The sequence below is a fragment of the Periophthalmus magnuspinnatus genome, chromosome 23 (genome assembly GCF_009829125.3).
Source record: "Periophthalmus magnuspinnatus isolate fPerMag1 chromosome 23, fPerMag1.2.pri, whole genome shotgun sequence".
NCBI lineage: Eukaryota > Metazoa > Chordata > Actinopteri > Gobiiformes > Gobiidae > Periophthalmus > Periophthalmus magnuspinnatus.
In genome coordinates this window covers 15,917,719-15,937,868 of record NC_047148.1, presented here as the reverse complement: position 1 = coordinate 15,937,868, position 20,150 = coordinate 15,917,719, and the positions used below count along the sequence as shown (strand labels likewise).

At 38.7% G+C, this 20,150-nt stretch overlaps 3 protein-coding genes across 4 annotated transcripts; 2 read left to right on the top strand and 1 right to left on the bottom strand.

Annotated features, from left to right (window-relative positions):
- Positions 1-837: 837 nt before the first annotated feature.
- On the top strand, positions 838-5,378 carry nfil3 (nuclear factor, interleukin 3 regulated). The gene is made up of 2 exons (XM_033989143.2): positions 838-1,022; positions 2,980-5,378. Exon 2 carries the CDS (start codon positions 3,072-3,074, stop codon positions 4,320-4,322), a length of 1,251 nt encoding a protein of 416 aa, XP_033845034.1. The 5' UTR covers positions 838-1,022; positions 2,980-3,071; the 3' UTR covers positions 4,323-5,378.
- A 591-nt stretch (positions 5,379-5,969) lies between these two features.
- Positions 5,970-9,112, top strand: auh (AU RNA binding protein/enoyl-CoA hydratase). 2 transcript variants are annotated; one of them, XM_033989146.2, is made up of 10 exons: positions 5,970-6,234; positions 6,552-6,619; positions 6,690-6,777; positions 6,857-6,943; positions 7,046-7,138; positions 7,285-7,341; positions 7,424-7,611; positions 7,682-7,732; positions 7,813-7,860; positions 7,924-9,110. In XM_033989146.2, the coding sequence occupies exons 1-10, from the start codon at positions 6,006-6,008 to the stop codon at positions 7,999-8,001; spliced, it is 987 nt and encodes a 328-aa protein (XP_033845037.1). In that variant the 5' UTR covers positions 5,970-6,005; the 3' UTR covers positions 8,002-9,110. The 2 variants fall into 2 exon arrangements, with proteins under 2 accessions (XP_033845037.1, XP_055087414.1); XM_055231439.1 differs by having other exon boundaries at positions 5,972-6,234; positions 7,046-7,147; positions 7,924-9,112.
- Positions 9,113-10,761: 1,649 nt separating this feature from the next.
- On the bottom strand, positions 10,762-19,083 carry syk (spleen tyrosine kinase). Its single transcript, XM_033989142.2, has 13 exons — positions 18,849-19,083; positions 16,113-16,541; positions 15,755-15,915; positions 14,610-14,748; positions 14,464-14,545; positions 14,339-14,385; positions 13,851-13,913; positions 12,335-12,546; positions 12,050-12,259; positions 11,463-11,652; positions 11,240-11,380; positions 11,057-11,169; positions 10,762-10,961 (listed from the first exon to the last, which is right to left on the bottom strand). Exons 2-13 carry the CDS (start codon positions 16,512-16,514, stop codon positions 10,889-10,891), a joined length of 1,833 nt encoding a protein of 610 aa, XP_033845033.1. The 5' UTR covers positions 16,515-16,541; positions 18,849-19,083; the 3' UTR covers positions 10,762-10,888.
- Positions 19,084-20,150: the final 1,067 nt, after the last annotated feature.

Below are 20,150 nucleotides of genomic sequence, written 5' to 3'. Positions count from 1 at the left end.
TATTGTGTATCTCCATGTACATGGAGTATTCAATAAAGACTTTTTTATGCTTGTTTTGCTAGATGTTGGAGGCCTTTTATGTGTAACACACTGTGTGGATGCAGTTTTGGTCTTAATGTATTGTAAATTTATATAACCTAACATGCATGCACATACACACAAACAGGTTTTATCAGACAACGTGAGAGGTCTAATATATTATGCAATAAAAATCAGAATAACAAGCACAGGTAAAGGCTCTAAACACGTGACGTCACAACGTTTGCAAAGACATGTAGTACGATACAAATGCCTTCCTATCTACTCCCGTGTCAATGTGTGAATAAATTTATTATATGCTAATATAGGGGGGGGGGGGGGGGGGATAAAATAATATATATATTTTTTTTTTAAATAAATAAATCAAAAACAGATACTGTAGCCTACTGTAGATCTAACAGCTCTCGTCACAGGCCATACAAAAGCCTGAATAGTGAGGCAATGGGGACCCCTAGAGGATATTGTATGTAGCCTAAAAATGCTAAATGCAAATTTGGTTGATGAAAAGTGTGGGGTAGTCCGACTCCTAACCTCCTTCATGATACGAATTGATGCCAGTATCTGAATACTTTTTTGATTAGTAGCCATAAATAGAGCGAGTTGATTAGTGAGTCCTGTGATCCCGTGTACCTGAACGCAGCACACGTACAGTGGGTGACGTCACGCATTTTAGATGAGACGTGGGCTGTCCGTTAACGGCGAAGCTCATTGGCTGAAGTTGGAAAATGCCTCCTCCTCATTGGCTGCGCACACTGTCAATCAACGCACGCTGCCAATACACTTAACCAGTGACCTACTAACACAGATCCATGAGTCAGTGGCCACTTTGTGAGGAAAAAGGCGAGGGTGGAGAGACTTCGTAACTTATATGATTTTTGCCTACAGTATTATTTCTCTGTAAGCTCATGGATGATCTCCACTTCAGACCCGTGTCCGATACGGTGTTCAGCATAGTCGCTCTCTCGGCTGAAGTTGTAGAAAAGGTATGCTATTGATTTGATTTGTGTTTAACTGCATTAAGCCTGTCTTATCCTCGCCCCTGGTGATAGGAGGCTTTCTTGGGATCCGCGAGGTGTTTACGTGAACCGGGACATGCTGGATTGGATTTCGTGTAATGTTTACAACTTTATATAGCCTATAAAATTATTCAGGTGGCATTTTGAGATTAGACATTGAGACAGTTGCAGCCTGGGTTATTATCCGCCGGTGTGTAATTGTGCATTAGTTATTAAGTAATTATAGTTCCGCGGAGCTCATCTGCTAACAGGAAAATGGCCGATATAGGAGACAAGTGTTGAATGTTATTTAGGCACGTAGGCCGCTCGGAGCTCAATTTATGAATTGCAACACAGTGTCGTAACCCAAATGTTCTCGGCCTAATGTAATAGTAGCACCTAATAGCAGCATATAGTGGGTATTATAAAGCTGGTGTTCTTACAGTAAACCACGCCGATACATAGTGTAACTCCCCTGCATAGTTTATTGTACTTTTCAGTTGTCTTTTTAATAGGGCGTATATAAAGCCCGGCTTCAGTCGACTGTGTCATGAGTAAGCAAGCCATGATGTCATGTAACAGGGTGAATGCCCACATTGTCTTGGTACGCGCGTTAATTACTAATTTGACCAATTTTATTGTATGTATTATGTTGTAATAAGAGCCATAAAGTTGGAGACGAGTAGCCATCACATTGCCTCACAGGCGATTTCATAATGTCTGCAGTATATAGAAACTGCTGGCTTTCGGCTTCCCGGGGGTGGAGGTGGGGGCTCCATTTATTGTGTAATCCCGACACAATGAAGGAATCTGGGGCAATAGGACGTGTTGACTGGGCACCGCTGGCACGTCGCGCTGTGACCGCGTCAATGGCTGACGCTGAAACGACCGTGAACTCCGGGTGCCCCTTTCCTCTGCACACCCTGTTCACTGCACACCCTGTTCACTGCACACCCTGTTCACTGCACACCCTGCTCACTGCACACCCTGCTCACTGCACACCCTGCTCACTGCACACCCTGCTCACGCTGCGGCAGTGCAACCATCCACTTATATCACGTGTGATCCAGATTTAGTCTTGATGTCATGTTGTTGCTGTTACAGAAGACAAAAGAGAATGAGCAGTGATTTGTGAACAAACTCTGTCCTCCACAACAGTTCTCAAATAGTTGAATAATCCCATTGTAAAAGAGGACTAGGCAATCTATAGGTCTACAATTGTCTTATAGCTGCCCAATGTTTTCAAATGCTTTGTTGTGGGGTACATTTTTGTCAAACATTTTTTTTTTCAGTATACCCCAGGGCAAACCTGCAAACAGATTGAAGATGTATTTCACAACACAACATTGACATTGTATTATTCTGATTTTGAATTGTTTGGTATGGGGTGTGTCTTAGCCTTTGCAGGAGCAGGGCCACGTGTTATAACTACAGCTGTATGTATCCTTTGTTCCCTTCTTTTGGAAGTGAGGGAGTAGCATTAGAGAAGGTCAAACAATATCAATTGACTTTTACAACAGTCACGAATAATGAGCAGCCAGTTGCCCTATATCAGTCCTAATTTGGTTGACATAGTCATTATTTGGAGATCTAGTTTACTCATTCTAAGCTTATAATAGGTCATAGGCTCTATAACCTAATTAAGCTTTCTACATAGAGACTTCACTTCCTTGTTGCTGTTCGGTCACAGTTATTAGCTTAACAATGCGATGATTCATACAAAATTAACAGTGGATACTGTTCTAACACATATTACTCTTACAACATCGAGGCCATGTGATCTGTGAATTATGAAATACTTACTGTAATAGGCTGTTGCCATATAAGGAAACAGCAATGCTCAAGGTTATTAAGTTGATACATAATATAAACTCATTGTATGCTTTTATTGGATGGGAAATTGAATTATAAATAACATTATCTTACTTCTCTTTTGATTTGACAGACAGAAATGGATATACTCTTTTTTGGCTTCAGCTGTTGGATGCAATGATATTGCAGCGGACCTCCTCATGATTATCATTAAACACTGACGATATGCAATCAATCAAGAAAGAGGTGGACTCATCTGACACATACACTGGAGACGATGCTCTGGTGTTTGCTGTGGCCTTACAGGGAGCTAATCGAGACCTGTTGGGTCACCAACTTCCTGCATTGCCTTTCAAGCCTAAAACGACCTGTCGCAGGAAAAGGGAGTTCATTCCAGAGGAGAAGAAAGATCACTTGTACTGGGAGAGACGCCGCAAAAACAATGAGGCCGCAAAGCGTTCGAGAGAAAAGCGGCGCATCAATGACATGGTGTTAGAGAATAAGCTGCTGGCACTGGGGGAGGAGAATGCTTCTCTAAAGGCAGAGCTGTTGTCGCTTAAGCTAAAGTTTGGTCTGCTTAGCTCATCAGCCTACACACAGGAAGTGCAGAAACTAGCCAATGCAACCAGCACAAACCTTTACCAGGAGTTTGTAACCCAATGTAGTAGCCAGAGTCCTTCCAGCAGGGACACAGAGCTGCACATGCGCAGCAGTTGCATATCTGTCATTAAGCATTCGCCACACAGTCTTCTACCTGATAGGACTGAGGCAAGTACGACTGCTCAGGACAGCCTGAATATTTGTCGGGCTACAGGTGTAAAGCAGGAACCAGCAGGGAGTTACACACAGGAGCGCAGCAGTCCTTATGACATGTTCGGGCCGTACATGACCAGTCCTTTGAATGTAAACTACACACAGCCCCCTTCATTTGTGCAGATGAACCGCTCGTCCAGTGACTCCCCTGGAAGCTCTGAGGATGGAGCTGTGAGTAAGTCTTCGGACGGTGAAGAGGAGCAGCAGGTACCCAAAGGGCTGCCCGCTGACCCCACAAGTGTCATAGTATCCACGCACAAAGTGCCAGATGCAAATTCAGGATCTGCTTTGCCTCACAAACTACGAATAAAATCTAGGACCATCCAAATCAAAGTGGAGGCCATTGACCCAGAATATGAGACTTCTGGAAAGTCCTCTAACCACACCAATGGGGAAAGTTACCAGACTACTCAGGGCTGCCCTACATCATCCATGTGTGATTTGTCTGTGCAGGTGAATCATATGCATAACTGGACCCAGCAGTCAGAGTCGTGGCATAAAGATGAGACAGAGACGTTGACCCCAAGCCCCAGTTCAAATGGCTCCTATGCACACTCAGACAATGATGACACAAACCTGATCACAGGACGCCAGAATTCTGTTATAGAAACTGCCAAAGGTGCCACAGAACACCATGCACAGTTAGGAAATCCCTTGAAATAACAATTGTGTATTTGCATTTTCACAGTACATGCTGCATCACACTCCATGTCATGCGGTTTTTGCAAGGTTCATGCAAACAGGTACATTTCCAGTTTTGTTTTAACAATTGAACCCAGAAAATAACCATACTCACCATAATTTTAGAATGTATAGATTTATTCACTATTGTGTGGTGAGAGCACTGATGTGCACAACTTTGTACTGTGCTTTAGTTGACCACATTTTCAGAATGCTGAACACACCTTTAGTAACACCTTCCTGTTTTATTTTGTGGTGTTTCCTACAGTAGCATAAGGCTCTACTGTCACAAACCACTGTGTTAATAGGAGGCAGTTGACTTGCAGCCTGGCCAATCTTTGCCTTAAAGCGAATTTTCTGAAATTACAAACCTTTATTTTTGTTTGTCAGAGATGTGTTAACAGGATTAAAACATTTTTAAGTCACTTTCAGGAACACCCCTTCATGTTACATTTACATGTATTTAATGGGAAAACTCGTGGCTCTCACTCTGTGTTTAGCGCTCATGGCCTTGTAAAGACAGGGAGCTAATCGACATGGTGTACTCTCTCTGGTGGAGTTTAAACTTTTAGCTTTAATCTTTATTTTTGTTTTTCAAAAAGTGTTGCCTTCTGCACTAGTTCAGTATTTTATTTGAAAAGAACCTTAAATATTGCCAAACAACACATTTTGTTTTATGTTGTTTTGGTTGTTTTGTATTTTTCAGGGTGATACACGTAAATTAAAATAGTGGCACTGAGTTGGGATTGATGTTTAACAACATTTTACCCTTTTGCGTGTCATCTTTATTTACAATTTCTATCTTAAGGTTTTCATTCAATTTGCTCTTTTAGACATTGTTAATAACTACATCACTTCTATTTAGCTGTGTGTGTGTGTGTGTGTGTGTGTGTGTGTGTGCCTTTGTTTCCACATTTTGTACAATTTTGGTGGAACATGAAGAATTCACCCAGCAGCCTAATGTTCAGCAACATGTAATGTTGGGCACTTAAGACTTGTATTGGTAAGTTTTTGTTTACAATAAATGAAATGCATTGTCACTGTCACTCTCCTTGTTTTTTGTTATTATTATCGCTACAGAAACATACCAGTGAATTTACAAAGCCCAAAGGGGTTATTCAGTGTGGCGTTTCACAATCTATGACTACTGGTGGTATGTTTCTTGGCAGTCTACTGAGTCACTTTCATCTGCACAGTTGTCCTCATTTGGGTATATTCCATGTTTAGAAATATACTTAAGTAATGGTGTAATTCTATAATAGACTTGGTTTATCCCCAGATTAGATTATATAGTGTTTACTCAGATGACTATCTCTTCTTAGTGGGTGTGAAATTTAAAGCTTATAAATCTCTGTCTTAATGTTTTGTTTTGTTGTTGTTGTTTTTACACAAAAATGAAGATAGAACAAACCATTTAATGAACACCACTTGAAGAGTATAAACTGAGAAAGTAGAGCCCCAACATCAATTTTGACCTTGAAACTGAGAAATAAGTGGCACCGTAACCTCTATTTAGTAAAACATTTTGTCTGCATCACACACAAAGCTCCACAATAGGAATGTATAAAGAAGCTCTGCTTTAATCTAGAGTAGAGAGGAATCACGTGGCCCTGCTGCGTCACAGAGTTCAAAGTTGAAAGTCAAAAGCCTCTGCTGCTCTGCAGTATGGCGGCGTTGGTGGGACGCAGAGTCCTGCTGCAGGCTTTCCGAGGGCATGCAACCGACCGGGGCAGTGTATGTCGGCTCGGGGCGGTTTGCTACAGACCCCGGTTCTGTGGTCGCGGTAAAGAACTGGAGATGTCCGCTTTGGCGTGGAACAGAGCCACGGTGAGACACTACAGCTCCGACCCAAAGGATGACCTGCGCGTCAGGTATTTGGATGGAGAAGACGCCGGTAAATAAAGTTCACTTCCATTTCAAGAGGTTAAGTTTGAGCTGAAAACGCTTCTGCGCACGGACAGTGCTACACCACGCCTCCGTAACGAGAGACCAAGCAAAAGTCCACATATCCGGGTTAATATTCAGATCACGTAGGCTACTACCTGGTATAAACACATTGTGTTTCAAATGAATACTCCGAAAACTACAAAACACAGTTAATACTGGTTTAATCACAATATAGTAGACATATTAGACATACATTATATTAAAATAAAGCATAGGCTTCATTCATTCAGAAAAATGTTTATAAGTTGATCTTTTGTCTTTCAGGAATTGTTGTTGTCGGATTAAACAGACCCAAAGCAAAAAATGCCATCAGCAAAAACCTTGTTAAAATGGTTAGTTGCTTAAAAGAAGGCTACACACTGGTCTGTTGATTAGATTTATTCGATCTGTTTGTGTTTTCAGATGTATGATACAGTGGAAGATATAAAAAAGAATAACAAAGTACGAAGTGTGATCCTGTGTAGTGTCGTTCCTGGTGTTTTTTGTGCTGGTAAGTTATTATTGGCATGCTTTGTGATTGGCTTATTTACCTACAAAATAATGATCTCTCTACTTTGCCTGATGTGCAGGTGCTGATTTGAAGGAGAGAGCTAAGATGCACCAAAGCGAAGTAGGACCATTTGTGTCAAAAGCAAGAGCGCTTATCACAGAACTGGGTAAAGACTAGACCATAGTTACTTTCTGAAGTTATCACATATTTACTGCATTACCAAAAGGTGTCACATTGGTTACACTGTAACTAGTGGTCATTGTTACAGGTAACTTGCCAATGCCGATTATTGCTGCAATTGATGGAGCTGCATTAGGAGGAGGTTTAGAAATGGCCCTTGCTTGTGACATCAGGATTGCTGGTACGATAAGTGCATGCTGTGCATGATAAGTACAATGTTGTGTCCAAATAGAGTGAGTGAATACATTCAGTGTCACAAAAAGAGACCCACATTGTCCGTTAGATTCAACATGTATATTTATTTGGTTAATGTCCTGTGTGTAACAGCCAACTCTGCCAAAATGGGACTGGTTGAAGCCAAACTGGCGATTATCCCAGGAGCTGGTGAGATTTCATAATCCACACTGACACTATTTTCTGAATGTAACTGGCTTCAATGTAAACATGTTGTGCATATCCTGTGTAGGAGGTACACAGCGTCTTCCACGGGCCATTGGTGTTTCTCTTGCCAAGGAGCTAATTTTTGCCGCAAAGGTCGTCGATGGAGTAGAGGCCTGCCGCTTGGGGCTCGTCAACCATTCAGTGGAGCAGAATGAGAGTGGAGACGCTGCATATGTACGGGCACTGGAGCTTGCTAGAGAGATTAACCCTCAGGTATGTCGCCTGCGCCTGTGCTCAGAAAACATTATTATCAATGGTTTATTATTCAGTTATGTTGCCATAGGGTCCTATTGCTGTAAGAATGGCAAAACTGGCTATAAACCAGGGCATGGAGGTAAGTGACACTAGGGAGAGTAAGAAAATATTATTATGTACATTCAAAATTTGTTTTTATTACATTTGCATCATAACTAGGTTGATTTGTCAACTGGGCTGGCAATAGAAGAGGCCTGCTATTCCCAGGTTTGTATCTGTTTTTTTTAGTGTGAATAGCATAGCAGTATGTAACTTGAAATTTGATTCAAGGTGATCCCAACTAAAGACAGACTGGAAGGTTTGGCTGCCTTCAGAGAGAAGAGGTCTCCTCACTACAAAGGGGAGTGAGGTACCACTCCTTCAGTGCGCACTCTGAGTCGTGCCTATGTGCTCACCCCATGTACCTCCAGAGATAGTTAGGGTGACACGGCACATGACAATAACATAACAGGTACACTAACCAGGTGAAGTCTGCAGAATCAGGACTTTGGCTATGGCATGGGGTTTAGTCCAGTAAAGGTTTGAAGGCTGATGGACTGTATGTAGAACTAATCAGTGCAGTACACTATTAATAAACTGCTGTACATTTAGTCATTAACAATAATTACTGCAAATTATAACCTGCATCTGTGGGTTACTCAGCATGAGGCAACACACTCATCTTTATAGTTTGACCCAATATAACAGTAGTCTCTGCATGGATCATAGATATTCAGAAACATGACTCCTTGTTACCCAATAACATATCATAAAATGTACACACATGTCTAATGGCAGACAGATCTATAATGATCCATAATGTTAATTCAAACATTTTATTGTCATGGTCCATATTACTTGCAGCGCTGTTTTGTATTGTCAAGACCTACTTGTCTGTCACCCATATGTTTGCGTTTTCTTACAGATTTCCAAATAAAGGCTTACACTATGTAAGCACCTGTGCCTTCAGCAGCCATTTTATTTCATACATTACAGTTACATTTAAGCAGTTCAAATCCTATAGGATTTGCTGCTGTTGTGTCTAATGTTCTGTTCTGAATTATTTTTACTTTGTTTACACACAGTCCTATTGCATAACTTTAAGAATTACATTAATAATTCCACTTGTGCAATGTCAATAAAACACATGATCGACATTATTTTATCAGAAATACTAAATATGCATGCAGCAGTACACCTGGCCCATGTCAGTGAACTCCCATAAAGTGTCCTCTAATTGCATTTGTACCCTTGTCTCCCATTTACTGAATCTGTTTAGGTCCCTTCCTTCACTCATCTCACTTGTAGTCAGTGAAATATGTTCGGTCGATTATCCTCCTTTAAAGCAATGGGATGTCTTGAGTTAAATTGCAATGCAATATTACTGTCTTGATATGTGAAAGGATCAAGCCTCAAACATTTGATTTAGTCTGTTTCTGTGTCAAGAGTTCAAATAAAACCAAACACTGACACAACTGTGTCATTGTCATCTGTTGAGAATCATAGTTCATCTGAAAATGCCTAAGGATTATTACAAATTAAGTTGCCCAAAATTACAACTCAGTTCTACATGATTTATTTTACCATTATCCAAGACATTGTTGAATCTTTTTTAAATGCAAATAAAAAATACTAGTCTTTGAGGAAATGTCATGTAGCACAAATGTGTATTTAGGAAATTCATGAAATTACAAGAAAGACAAACCCAGTGTTTTATTACATGTTTAATTAAAGCCTAAATCAACAGTTGGTGGTTGATGGCTGTAGTGCCGTTGCTTGGTGTTACGGCCTATCATAAGTCCACATATAGACTATGACTGTTGGGGCCCCGGTGGCGGTTGTGAAGAGGCCTGCCCTGTGGCTTCATGCTGCTCCTCTGATACAGACACAGGCTGCACATCCCCACTGTGGCTCACCTGTTTCCGGCAGATGTCCAGCACTCAGCCGGAAGAATCCCACCACAAAGCAGGGTTGCGTAAAAAAAAAAGACCGGTTCCCCAATACTGAGGACCTGCACCCCACCAGATTCACATGGGAAATGTTACATGTATAACCCTCCATGCACTGTGTACCTTCTGGAGGCTTTCTATTTTTTTGTGCTTTAACAGTTTATCAGTAGTTGGTGTGAGTTCCCAACCATTTCATAAAAATAATGCTTTAATCTTATGTAGTGCTTCTCCAGATGCTCAAAGTTGCATTAACTGTTCCCCCCGTACTCCGGTGGTAAGCCATGTGTAGCTACAGCTGCCCTGGGGCAGACCAACGGAAGTGAGGCTGCTAATCTGTGCTATCAACCCTACAACCATCACCAACACTCAAGTACACACCACATTCATACTAGGCAAGGTGGCTGAAGTGTCTTGCCCAAGGACACATCAACAGTTAGCACTAGATTCACTGTTGCCTTGCTGTAGCACCTGGTATTTTATAATTGAAATTTGTACACATTCAACCCTGTAAATTTAGGTTTGTGTTGACATCGTATAAAAGGGGGCAGACAAGAGGGTTAGTAATTTGTGCACATACATAAAGTAATACATAACAAATAGTAAAATGTACTATTACGGATTTCTCTGTCTCAGCAAAACAATATATTTTTTAGGCCAGCTATAAATTAGCACTAATTTCTTTATTTCTTTTACTATATTTATTATTATATTGATTGTATATAGTACACACACACAAGTGAAGGCAAAGGAACTAAAGTCATGAGCCAGGGGTAAGGAAATGCAAATTGCTGTGAACAATGGAAATCTTCATCAGTCATATATGGAAGATAACGTGTGATGTGGTGGTGACCTCTGCTAGGTGTAGCCACAGTTCATTGCATGTATCAGCACGTTCGTTGTAATGTAGTATGTCTTATGACAGCAGCTTTAATCAGAATCAGTTTGCCTATGTATAACAGTATACATTAAAAGCTATTGAATTGAAAAACATTATACAGTTTATTTTATTTAGTTTATTTTTATTTAACTAACAAAAAGAAGTTCAATGTTTGTGGATCATTGATGTTGCAGTTGTTCAAGCCAGATGTGACTGTGGCTCAAAAAATGTATTGTTTTCTCATTGTTATACTATGCTACAATGCTTCCCCCTAATGGACAAAATCAGATAATTACACTTGAAAAGTTTTAAAAAATATTTTATTGTATGTCTAGTTCAATACTTACAAGCATATGTTGACAGTATAGTACAATAATAATTCATTTAAAATATCAACTGAAATAGTTTGCATAAAAGTACCCATCAGTCATCACTGTGAAATATCATAGTAATACTCTCTTAATCTTGGCTCAACCACAGCAAAAGTCGGCCTCTCTTCAACCCTGTCAAGACACCAGAAGACAAGTTAATAAATAATTAACCACAGACTTATAATTATGAGCTAAATTAAAACATAATTTGAGAACAGTGGTCATACTTGTAGGTCCAGCAGGTCCTCATCAGATCGTACATCTCCGGAGGACAATTCGCTGGCGCCTCCATACGTCCGCCACTTTCAATCATCTGCATTACGTCATTCCCTCTCATTCCCTAAGAAGCATCATTATCTTTAGTGCATTTTTGTATATGCTGTTGGTATTACCTACTTTGTATTACATACTTTGTATGGTTTCTGTCCAAGGGAAAAGGCTTCCCACATGAGAACCCCAAAACTCCAGACGTCACTTTTGGATGAAAATTTGAAAAAGTTGATGCATTCAGGAGCATACCACTTTACAGGCCACTTGCCATGTCCCTTGGCCTACGATCAAAGGCAAACACTCAGTAGATGTAGACTTAACATTTCTGTCTATATGCACTGATAGATATAAATAATAATTTACCAAATAGTAGTTCTGATCCTCACCAACAGCTTTGGAAAGGCCAAAGTCACTGATTTTTGCATAGTGCTGAGTGACAAGCAGAACATTCCTGGCCGCAAGGTCCCTGTGGACAAAGTTATGCTCCTCCAAGTACTTCATGCCCATAGATACCTGGTGGACCAGTTCTGTGATGTTCTTTAATGTTGTCGACCTATGAAGATAAGAGATCTCATAAAATTTTGAGGAAGAGACACAGCTAAACTATCCAATATTATGCATTATTTAGGCTTTTGAAAAGATGTTATACTGCATATGCATTTTTCATCTTTTACAGCTTTAAATATTGTACATAAAACAAGTTAAAGTAATTCTGACTGTCAAAACACCAGGATTGCATAGGGATAGAGTGTAGAGTTAAATTGTTTAAAATGAATGGCTACTGTAGCTTCAGAGTTGAGTTGACCTTGTGTGATGCATGAGTGTTAAAAACCTAGTTTTCAGCTCTAACAGTTGATTTAGCAAATATAAGATTATAACAACACATTAAAGGTCACTCCACACTTAAACATTTTGGTAGATGTTGTATAATGAAGTAGTAGAGATCCAACTTGTTTTTTTGCAGAAACTTGTGCAGTGGTCCCAGCTCAGCGAGCTCCATGACGAGCATGAGGTTCTCGGCTTCACAGATGCCGATCATGCGGACGATGTACGGGTTATCCAACTGTTGCATTACGTTTGCTTCCCGAAGCATCTCCTCTCGCACTGCGGGGTTGGTGTCGTCATTCTTTAGTATTTTCACTGCAACTGGTTTATCTGTCCTAAAGCAGAGTTATTTGATCATTACAGGCAAAACAGATTTGTCATAGTTTGAATCATTAATTCACAAATCATACTTTCTCATTTTGTAAATGCCTTTCATAACTGTGCCGAAGTTTCCTGAGCCCAACTCTCCATCCTCTAAAAGGAGCTGGCTGCGATCGACTGTGAAACTTCTGAGTTCTTCAGGGTCTGCGTAAGGACTTTCAAAGGTGGCTGAGTCCATTGGCAAGGCTTTGAAGACATAGTCATTGTCATCATGGGAGGTGGACCGCTGAGATGGGCGCTTCTGAAGCAGAGTAAATGGTGTGTATAATCATACTGATGTTAATATGTCATTTCATTCTTTTTTTTCACTGCACTGAAAAACCTGCATTACAGAAACCGTGAGCAAGCTTGCATTTCCACAAACCTGGCTTTTATTTGGGCTGGAGGAGGGCCTTCTCCTGCTTGTTTCCATGGAAATATTATACATTGGCTAATCTTCCTCAGTATGGAATAAGACTTGTCCATGTAGAATATTCCAAAGTTTTCTATCTCCATTTCGATCTCTATCTTTCTATTTCCATGGAATCATGCAGGTGACATACCACCTCCAGAAAGTTACATAGTGCTGCTTTTGAAACAGAACATTTAGTTCAGCATATTTCAGACAAAATGTGTGTATTTATGGTTCGTAAAATATGTTCTTATGCTTTTTTTACACATGTGACTATACTGGCTTGATTCACATAGTTAATACATTTGACCTGATCCTCACTACTGGCATAATTCCTTCAGTATAGAACACACACACGCACACACACAGCGCAGAGCGCAGAACACAGCAGAGGTTGTACCACAACTCAAAATATGAATGACTATCATCTAGTCTCTAAAATCAAATTTTCTCTCAATAAAATCCTAGAATTTCTAGTGATTTTCCCCTTCCATCAATCCAATTCAATTTTATCTGTATAACACATTTCAAATAAGCTTAAGTTACCCAACAACAACAACAACAAAAACAGGCAGAGGGCGCTGTTCCACAGTCTGTGCACTGCCACAGAAAAGGCTCTGTCACCCTGGTCTTTAGCCTTGCCTTGGCTGGATGAGCCTTATCCTATCCTGGATGAGCCCACTTCTGTCCCTCTGTCTTGAGTAGACTCCGGCTCTACTGACTTGAATTCTATCAACAAATTGATGTGCATCAGTCCTGGACACATCTATAGCCTGCCTGAGTGGATCTCCCCCTTGTGGTTCTCATAAAGAATTATCTTTTTCCCATTGTTTTTTTTTTTGTTTGTTTTGTTTTGTTTTTCCTTGGACATGTGCTGGGACAGTTGTTAATTTGCTTGTGCCATGTGGCTGTTGGTTGATCAGCCTCTCAAAGGCTCTAGGTGGGCCATGGCATGTCTAAATAAAGGAATATATTAGAATATTAAGGTTCCTGCTTGTAAATCACAGATAAAAATATAAATGGCATTAAATCATAAATTGTTTGTTATAACACTAAATGACCTGTAGATGGCATGAATACTTTTCAGACTGGTGGTTAACAAAGGGTTTAGAACTATATGCATGTTACCAAACAAAATGTGTGTGTAAGTGTACCTTTGGTAGGCCAGGCAGGTTCACAGACATGATTTTATCAAGTAATCCACCGGCTGCATTTCTCTAAAAAACAAAAGTTAAAGAAGTGGTTAGTGAGTGACCTAGTGGAGGACAGTCATGTGTTCTTAAGAGCTTTTTAATACAATACAAACAACTTAAACAAAAAAGGGTTTTAAATTCAAATATTACATTCACCTCATTAAAGTTTGTGTAGAATTTAGAGTTAGTGACAATTCATTTTCTTCCAAATATAGACATACACTGTATACATATGAGGCAATGCTATATTTAAACTGCAATAAAAATAATGCTATGATGAAAATGGAAGTGATACAAGTGCACAGACAATTTATATGTTCATTATCATAAATGTGTGTATACTGTACTAACTTTTAACATTGTAGCTACTGGTATGCATTTTAAAGGCCTATTCAATGGACTGTATAATTTACAGCGCTCTGTAAAAAAGTCTTTTATGGTTTACTTACAAAAGAACTTTGGTGAGGTGGTGGGATTAATGGTCTTCCCAAATGAGCTGTAAATCAAACCAGCATGTGTAAGATAAAAACCTGATTACAAATACAAAATATTTTAAGTAATTATTTGTGTCTACCATTGTCTCCGCCTGGTCGTGAACAAGGATCGGTCAGAACGTGCAAAAGCCCATCTGGTTTGTATGAGTAGTGTTCCACCAGCTGAGACAAGAAAATTATTCTTTAATCAATTCATACACTAAAATGCATTTGCCAGTGCCTATACCTGCCAAATGGTGTCAAACTTTTTCCCATCAGGTATAGAGAGTTTGCTGGCATGGTCCTTGTCGATGCGGTAGTGCATGACGTGCCCATCATGAAGCAAGCACAAGGCGAAGGACCCGTTCATGTCTCTTTGTCGAATCCTGCAGTGAGAGAGACACAAACATAAACACAGAACAAAGGTCCAACATGTAACGTGTGATCTTTGAAAGCCTGATTTGGATCTTTTCGAAACAATTTTATTTAACAAAGTATCTAATAAATCATTAAGAAATTAGTGGCTTGGATTTTTTTGTGGACTGTGTGAAAAAAATAGTGGAATGTTTAAAATAAGTACAAGGTTACTATTACAAAATTTTAATTTAGACACTCGGTTAAGTTGTTTGCATCAAGTAACACTGTTCTGTGTCGATTTTCACACCCCACCAACTATGTGTGACCAAGACTTCTCTTTTCACTGTAGGTAAAAAATAACATATTTTACTGTAATCTTGATGAGCCACATACAAAGAGACCTAGAATAGTACAATACAAATAAACTTTAGGTCATGATCCAGTTTTCTTACACACTTATTCAATATATATTTTTAGTAGCATTGTCTATTATTTGCTTTAGTTTCTATACTTTTCTTTTCATCTTTTTTTACACTTGAATTTTAACTTTTATGCATTAAGATTTTTGTAAAATGTCATTCTTTTTCTTGTTGGGCTACTTCAGGAAGTGTCTCGCTAACTGCCAGAGCGGAAACCACAGTGTGACTGAGCGTGAGCACAGACCACTGTGGTACAAGAGCTACTACATAAATAAAGTGACAACCATTGGATATCCGAGAGTCCAACAATTTCTGTATATAAACAAGTAGACCATTATTTTGTGCATCGTTAACCACAATAATGATCTAAAACAACCAAGTGCAAGGCTGTGAGTGAGGACAGGGGGTAGGTCAAAACTGATTTTGGAGAACTCAAAAGCAGGACAATACAGGATTACTCAGACATGCAGGAATCAATCTAAATCCAACTTTCAGTATGTTAATGATGAGGGAAAACCCGTATATGGTAAATTTTGCATGATATGATCATAAAAACAAATGTCTAGTGTTAGGGTTAATATGTCAGTGAGCTTATAAGATTATTGTAGAAACTTACAAGAACTTTCCATTTGCGCGGGAGCCATTTTGGAGCCTGGACTCAGACTCCTCTCGAGTTATTTTTTCATGAAACCAGGGCATTCTCTCATGGGCTTTTGTAGCAATGACTTTCTCTATCTGTGGTCGCTGACTGATGATGGCCTGTTCCAATGCAGCACCCTAAAACAGACACACACTTTAGGCCTGAGTAATAAACACAATCCCGAAGTGTCATATTTATTTTACTTCTTCCAATGATTTCAATCTTTAAATGTATATATGTGCAAGTTTGTGCGGTTTCCAATTGCAATTCCAATGTATTGTCATGACTTACAGACACTGAATGATCATTAAATATTTAAATGGTAGACAAAGACCTGCAAATTCCATGTCTGCTTCACAAACTCTCGAATCAGTTTTTCTTTCAGGTCGTCAAATGCTCCAACTTTGGGCTGCATGTTCTTGGGACGGTTGCAGGGCTTCTTGAGCAGGCACACAAGGCCATCACTCTCGTGGGAGTGGTAGTCGATGACATCCTGAGGGCTTCTATGGCTTTTGCCCCCTGCAATAGCATACGTTTCTCTGGGTTCTCTCTCGATCGTGTAGTGGTAGCACCGTCCTGCATAGGCCACAGAGAGGGCAAACCCACCAAGAAAATTTCTACTCTGTCGCAACAGGTAGAGCCCATTACCCAACCCGGCCTGTCGAAGGTATTCCTCTGCCTCTTCTCTGGTAATGCTGCCATAGAAGAAAGGCAGTGTATTCACCACGTCAGCCATTGTGAACCCAGGCTCAGAACGAGTTTTCTAAAATACAGAAAAAATCAATTACACATGAACAGTAGTTAAGTAGTTAGTAGTTGATAAATGTGTTGTGTAAACTGTGTGTGCGATATAGTGAGAGTATAGGGTGAGTTTATAAGTGTTTGATACGTTCATAGTATTTGACTGTCATGATAAAGTCCCTGTATTTATTGCTTTTCTATAATTAATCACGTCGCTTTTTAGTGGAATCTGAATTGTCAAAAGTCCTTTTAAGGACTGGTGTTACAATAAATAAATAAATATTGAGGAAAGTTTAGGAAAATTACTCAAGAAATCAGGGAGAGTCCAGGAACTCAACTATTTCTATAGTTGTCTGTTCCACAGGGCGTCAGTTCAAACTAGGCCTGTCAAATTTTAAAGCTCATATATAGATTAGGGCTGTGCAATTAATCAAATTAATCAGATTCATTTGGGTTTTTAATTGAAATTTTGAAAAATTGCAAAATCATGAAATCGAGGATTATTATGAAACAAGTTTACTCCTGACTTTCTTACTTAAGCAGGGTTATTATATAATTACAATTAGATATCTACACAAATGTAATTTAACAATTTCTTAAATATTAGGATATTATTTTTATACAATAGGATATGATAAGGATGGAAACGTAAAGAGCTTCTGCCTTTAGAACGATGAGCAGTCTCTGCTCTGACTTTGATTAAAATCAATTAAAATCGTAATCGATGTTTTTTTTCCTTTTTTTTTTTTGTCCATATCGCCCACCCCTAGTACAGAGATATACTGCGAGAAACGATGATAGTGAAACTACTTTATATCACTGACACAATAACAAAAGCGCAAGAAAATCCCAGTAAACTTTTTTTTAAGAAACAGTAGGCCTGAGCTGCAAAAAATAATGTACTATTATATGTGAATAATGAGCCAGAGAAATCACTTATTCAACCTCTTGCAGCTTAAATGTTATTGTACTCACTTGTGACTCAAATGTTATAGTATAGTATAGTATAGTATAGTATAGTATAGTATAGTATAGTATAGTATAGTATAGTATAGTATAGTATAGTATAGTATAGTATAATCAGTATCGCGACAGGCCTAGTCGCAGGTAAGTACAAACAACATAAGCTTTCATAATGGTCAGAAGGAAGAAAGAGAAAGAAGATTCTTTCTACCAGAAATGATGTGCAGATAAACTCTGGAGTAAAGATGAAAGACCTTGTGAAGATAATGGCTAATTCATTTCAAAATCCACGGTGAAACATACTATACAGAGATCAACCTTATTTGAGTCACGGCACACTTTAGTTGCTGAAAAACAGCTGCGGCCGTAACAGCACACCCTTCCCTAAAACATTATCAAATGACGCCCATTTGAAAAAAAAAAAAAGAAGTGTAAATAATTTTGGTGTATGGCATTAACAGTGGTCATTTTCACTACAAAATGGCCAGTTCTTAAATTAAATGACTTATGAGTATTACAATTACAAAATCCCCAAAATATAGATAAGATATAGATAAGGTTTAAAAAGAACAGCAGTGTAACTGTAATTACATAACACCAAATTTCATTTTTTTTTCACCCAATTTCAAAGGTTTATAAAAAATACAGTTCTAAATATGGCGGCAGTAGCATCATGTTGTGGGGGTATTTCGCTGCTAGTGGGACAGGATCTGGTGCATTCCACAACAGAGACCAGAAAGAAAAAGCATTATGTTGACATATCGAAGCTGTATCTCAAGACATCAGGCAGTCACACTCTATTTTTTCAACTAGAGAGATGTTAACTTTTGACCGTGCAAAAAATTGCTGCTTTAAAATCCAATATTTGATTTTTGGGAAATGCAACAATATAAATATTTCTTGTTCTTGGTAAGTATTATACTAACTAACCCCATTTGAAATGTTTGTAATGTTTGGTTCAATCCGTAAATAAAATTATTGAATATATCTCAATCAATGCCCACAGTAATGTTGTACAAACAAATGTATTACTTAAAATGATTTCAAATTCAAATCCATCCTGAATAATTTGGTATTAACTGTAAGTAAACAAATACGTTTTATGTTAGTTGTGGAGTTAGATATTACATTATAAACAAAACACATTTAATCTAATTTAGAAATACAATACTGCCCATGCCCCTCCCCTGATCAAGACTTTCATGATCAATCTGATTAAAACTATAATCTAGGACCATTTTTATGACAATATGTTTAAGATAAGCACCATATAGAAAATGTATGATAATTCTATACCTACTAGTATTATTATACTCAACTGAATCCTTTCTAAACCAGTTACAGTTACTGAAAAGTATATTCTCACCGTTTTGGTAGCCAATTGCAGCTCCTTTTTGGGCAAACTTCTATCAGCACATCTCCAGCAGAATGACCTTCAGTCAAACAAAGCACAAATATCATAAATGGTTGAGCGGTTTCCGGGCAAAGGCAGGCCTCAAAATGGTTTGATCTGATCTGCAGCTAACAAGTGTCTGCTGTCCAAACTTCCTTAATTTACTAACTTCCTTGAGAATTTAACTTAACTTCCCCATTTAAGCTGCGCACTGACCAACACATCTGCTACACACAGGAAATGACACGAAGGAGAATGATGCCATTTGTTAGACTGCTGTGTGATATGACTTAGCCATTTCATCATTATATCAAGAAGGTACATTATGGATTAAAGTTTATGAAAATGCACTTACTGCAGCCATTACTTATTTTACAAAGTGCTTTTGCATGAACTTTGAATATAATGTAATTATTTGTAAATAATAGCAATAATGAAAATATATGTATTGATAAACCTTTTTTATTCAGACTTTTTTTATTTTATTTTTATAGCCGATAGAATTCAAGCCATTCTGTTCACAGTGTGTTCTGTGCATTTGTGTTGCATTTCTTTAAGCAGTTAAAACATTTTGTGACGGAGCTCTCTCCACTTTCTTACCCTTAGAACTGTTGTGCAACACAGTGACATTTAAGGCATGTAGCCTATGCTTTTAGTCGTTACAGTTGATCTTGAAGATGAAAACAACGTTTACATGGTATGTCAGTATATTATTAACAAAAAAATGTGAAGACAAAACAGGATGTTTCGTATTGGATGCTATAAATATTCTGTTACACATGTTGTTGGCTCACTGGTTAGGTCTATGCACCAAATGAGCACTTTTACTAACAGGTGTCTCCACCTTGTGGAAAAAAATGTTGCTTACAAAACATTCACCAATGCAACTAAACTACTTACTGCAAATAATGGTTTATCAACATAAGGGCAATTCTTTCAGATTGTGTAAAAAAAGTTCAGAACAGGTGTCTTCAAACCTGGTTTAGGGCTGAATGAAACCTGGTTTAGGGTTTTGGCTTTTTTCCCCCTCATTGCTCTTGGTCTGTGCATGTCTGGCTACAGGCTCTTGGTTAGTTATGACTGGTTACTGCAGCTTATGGAATGTTCTTCAGTGTGGCATTAAACAGTCTATGCATTTTGCATTTCCTTCATTACAGAGTTTTATTGGTCAAAAAGACATTGACAGACATTCTTCTGGACATTCCTCACAGTACTGGTATATAACTTGGCCTGGTGGCTCTTTATAGAGATAGATCAATGTAATGCCATATAGTG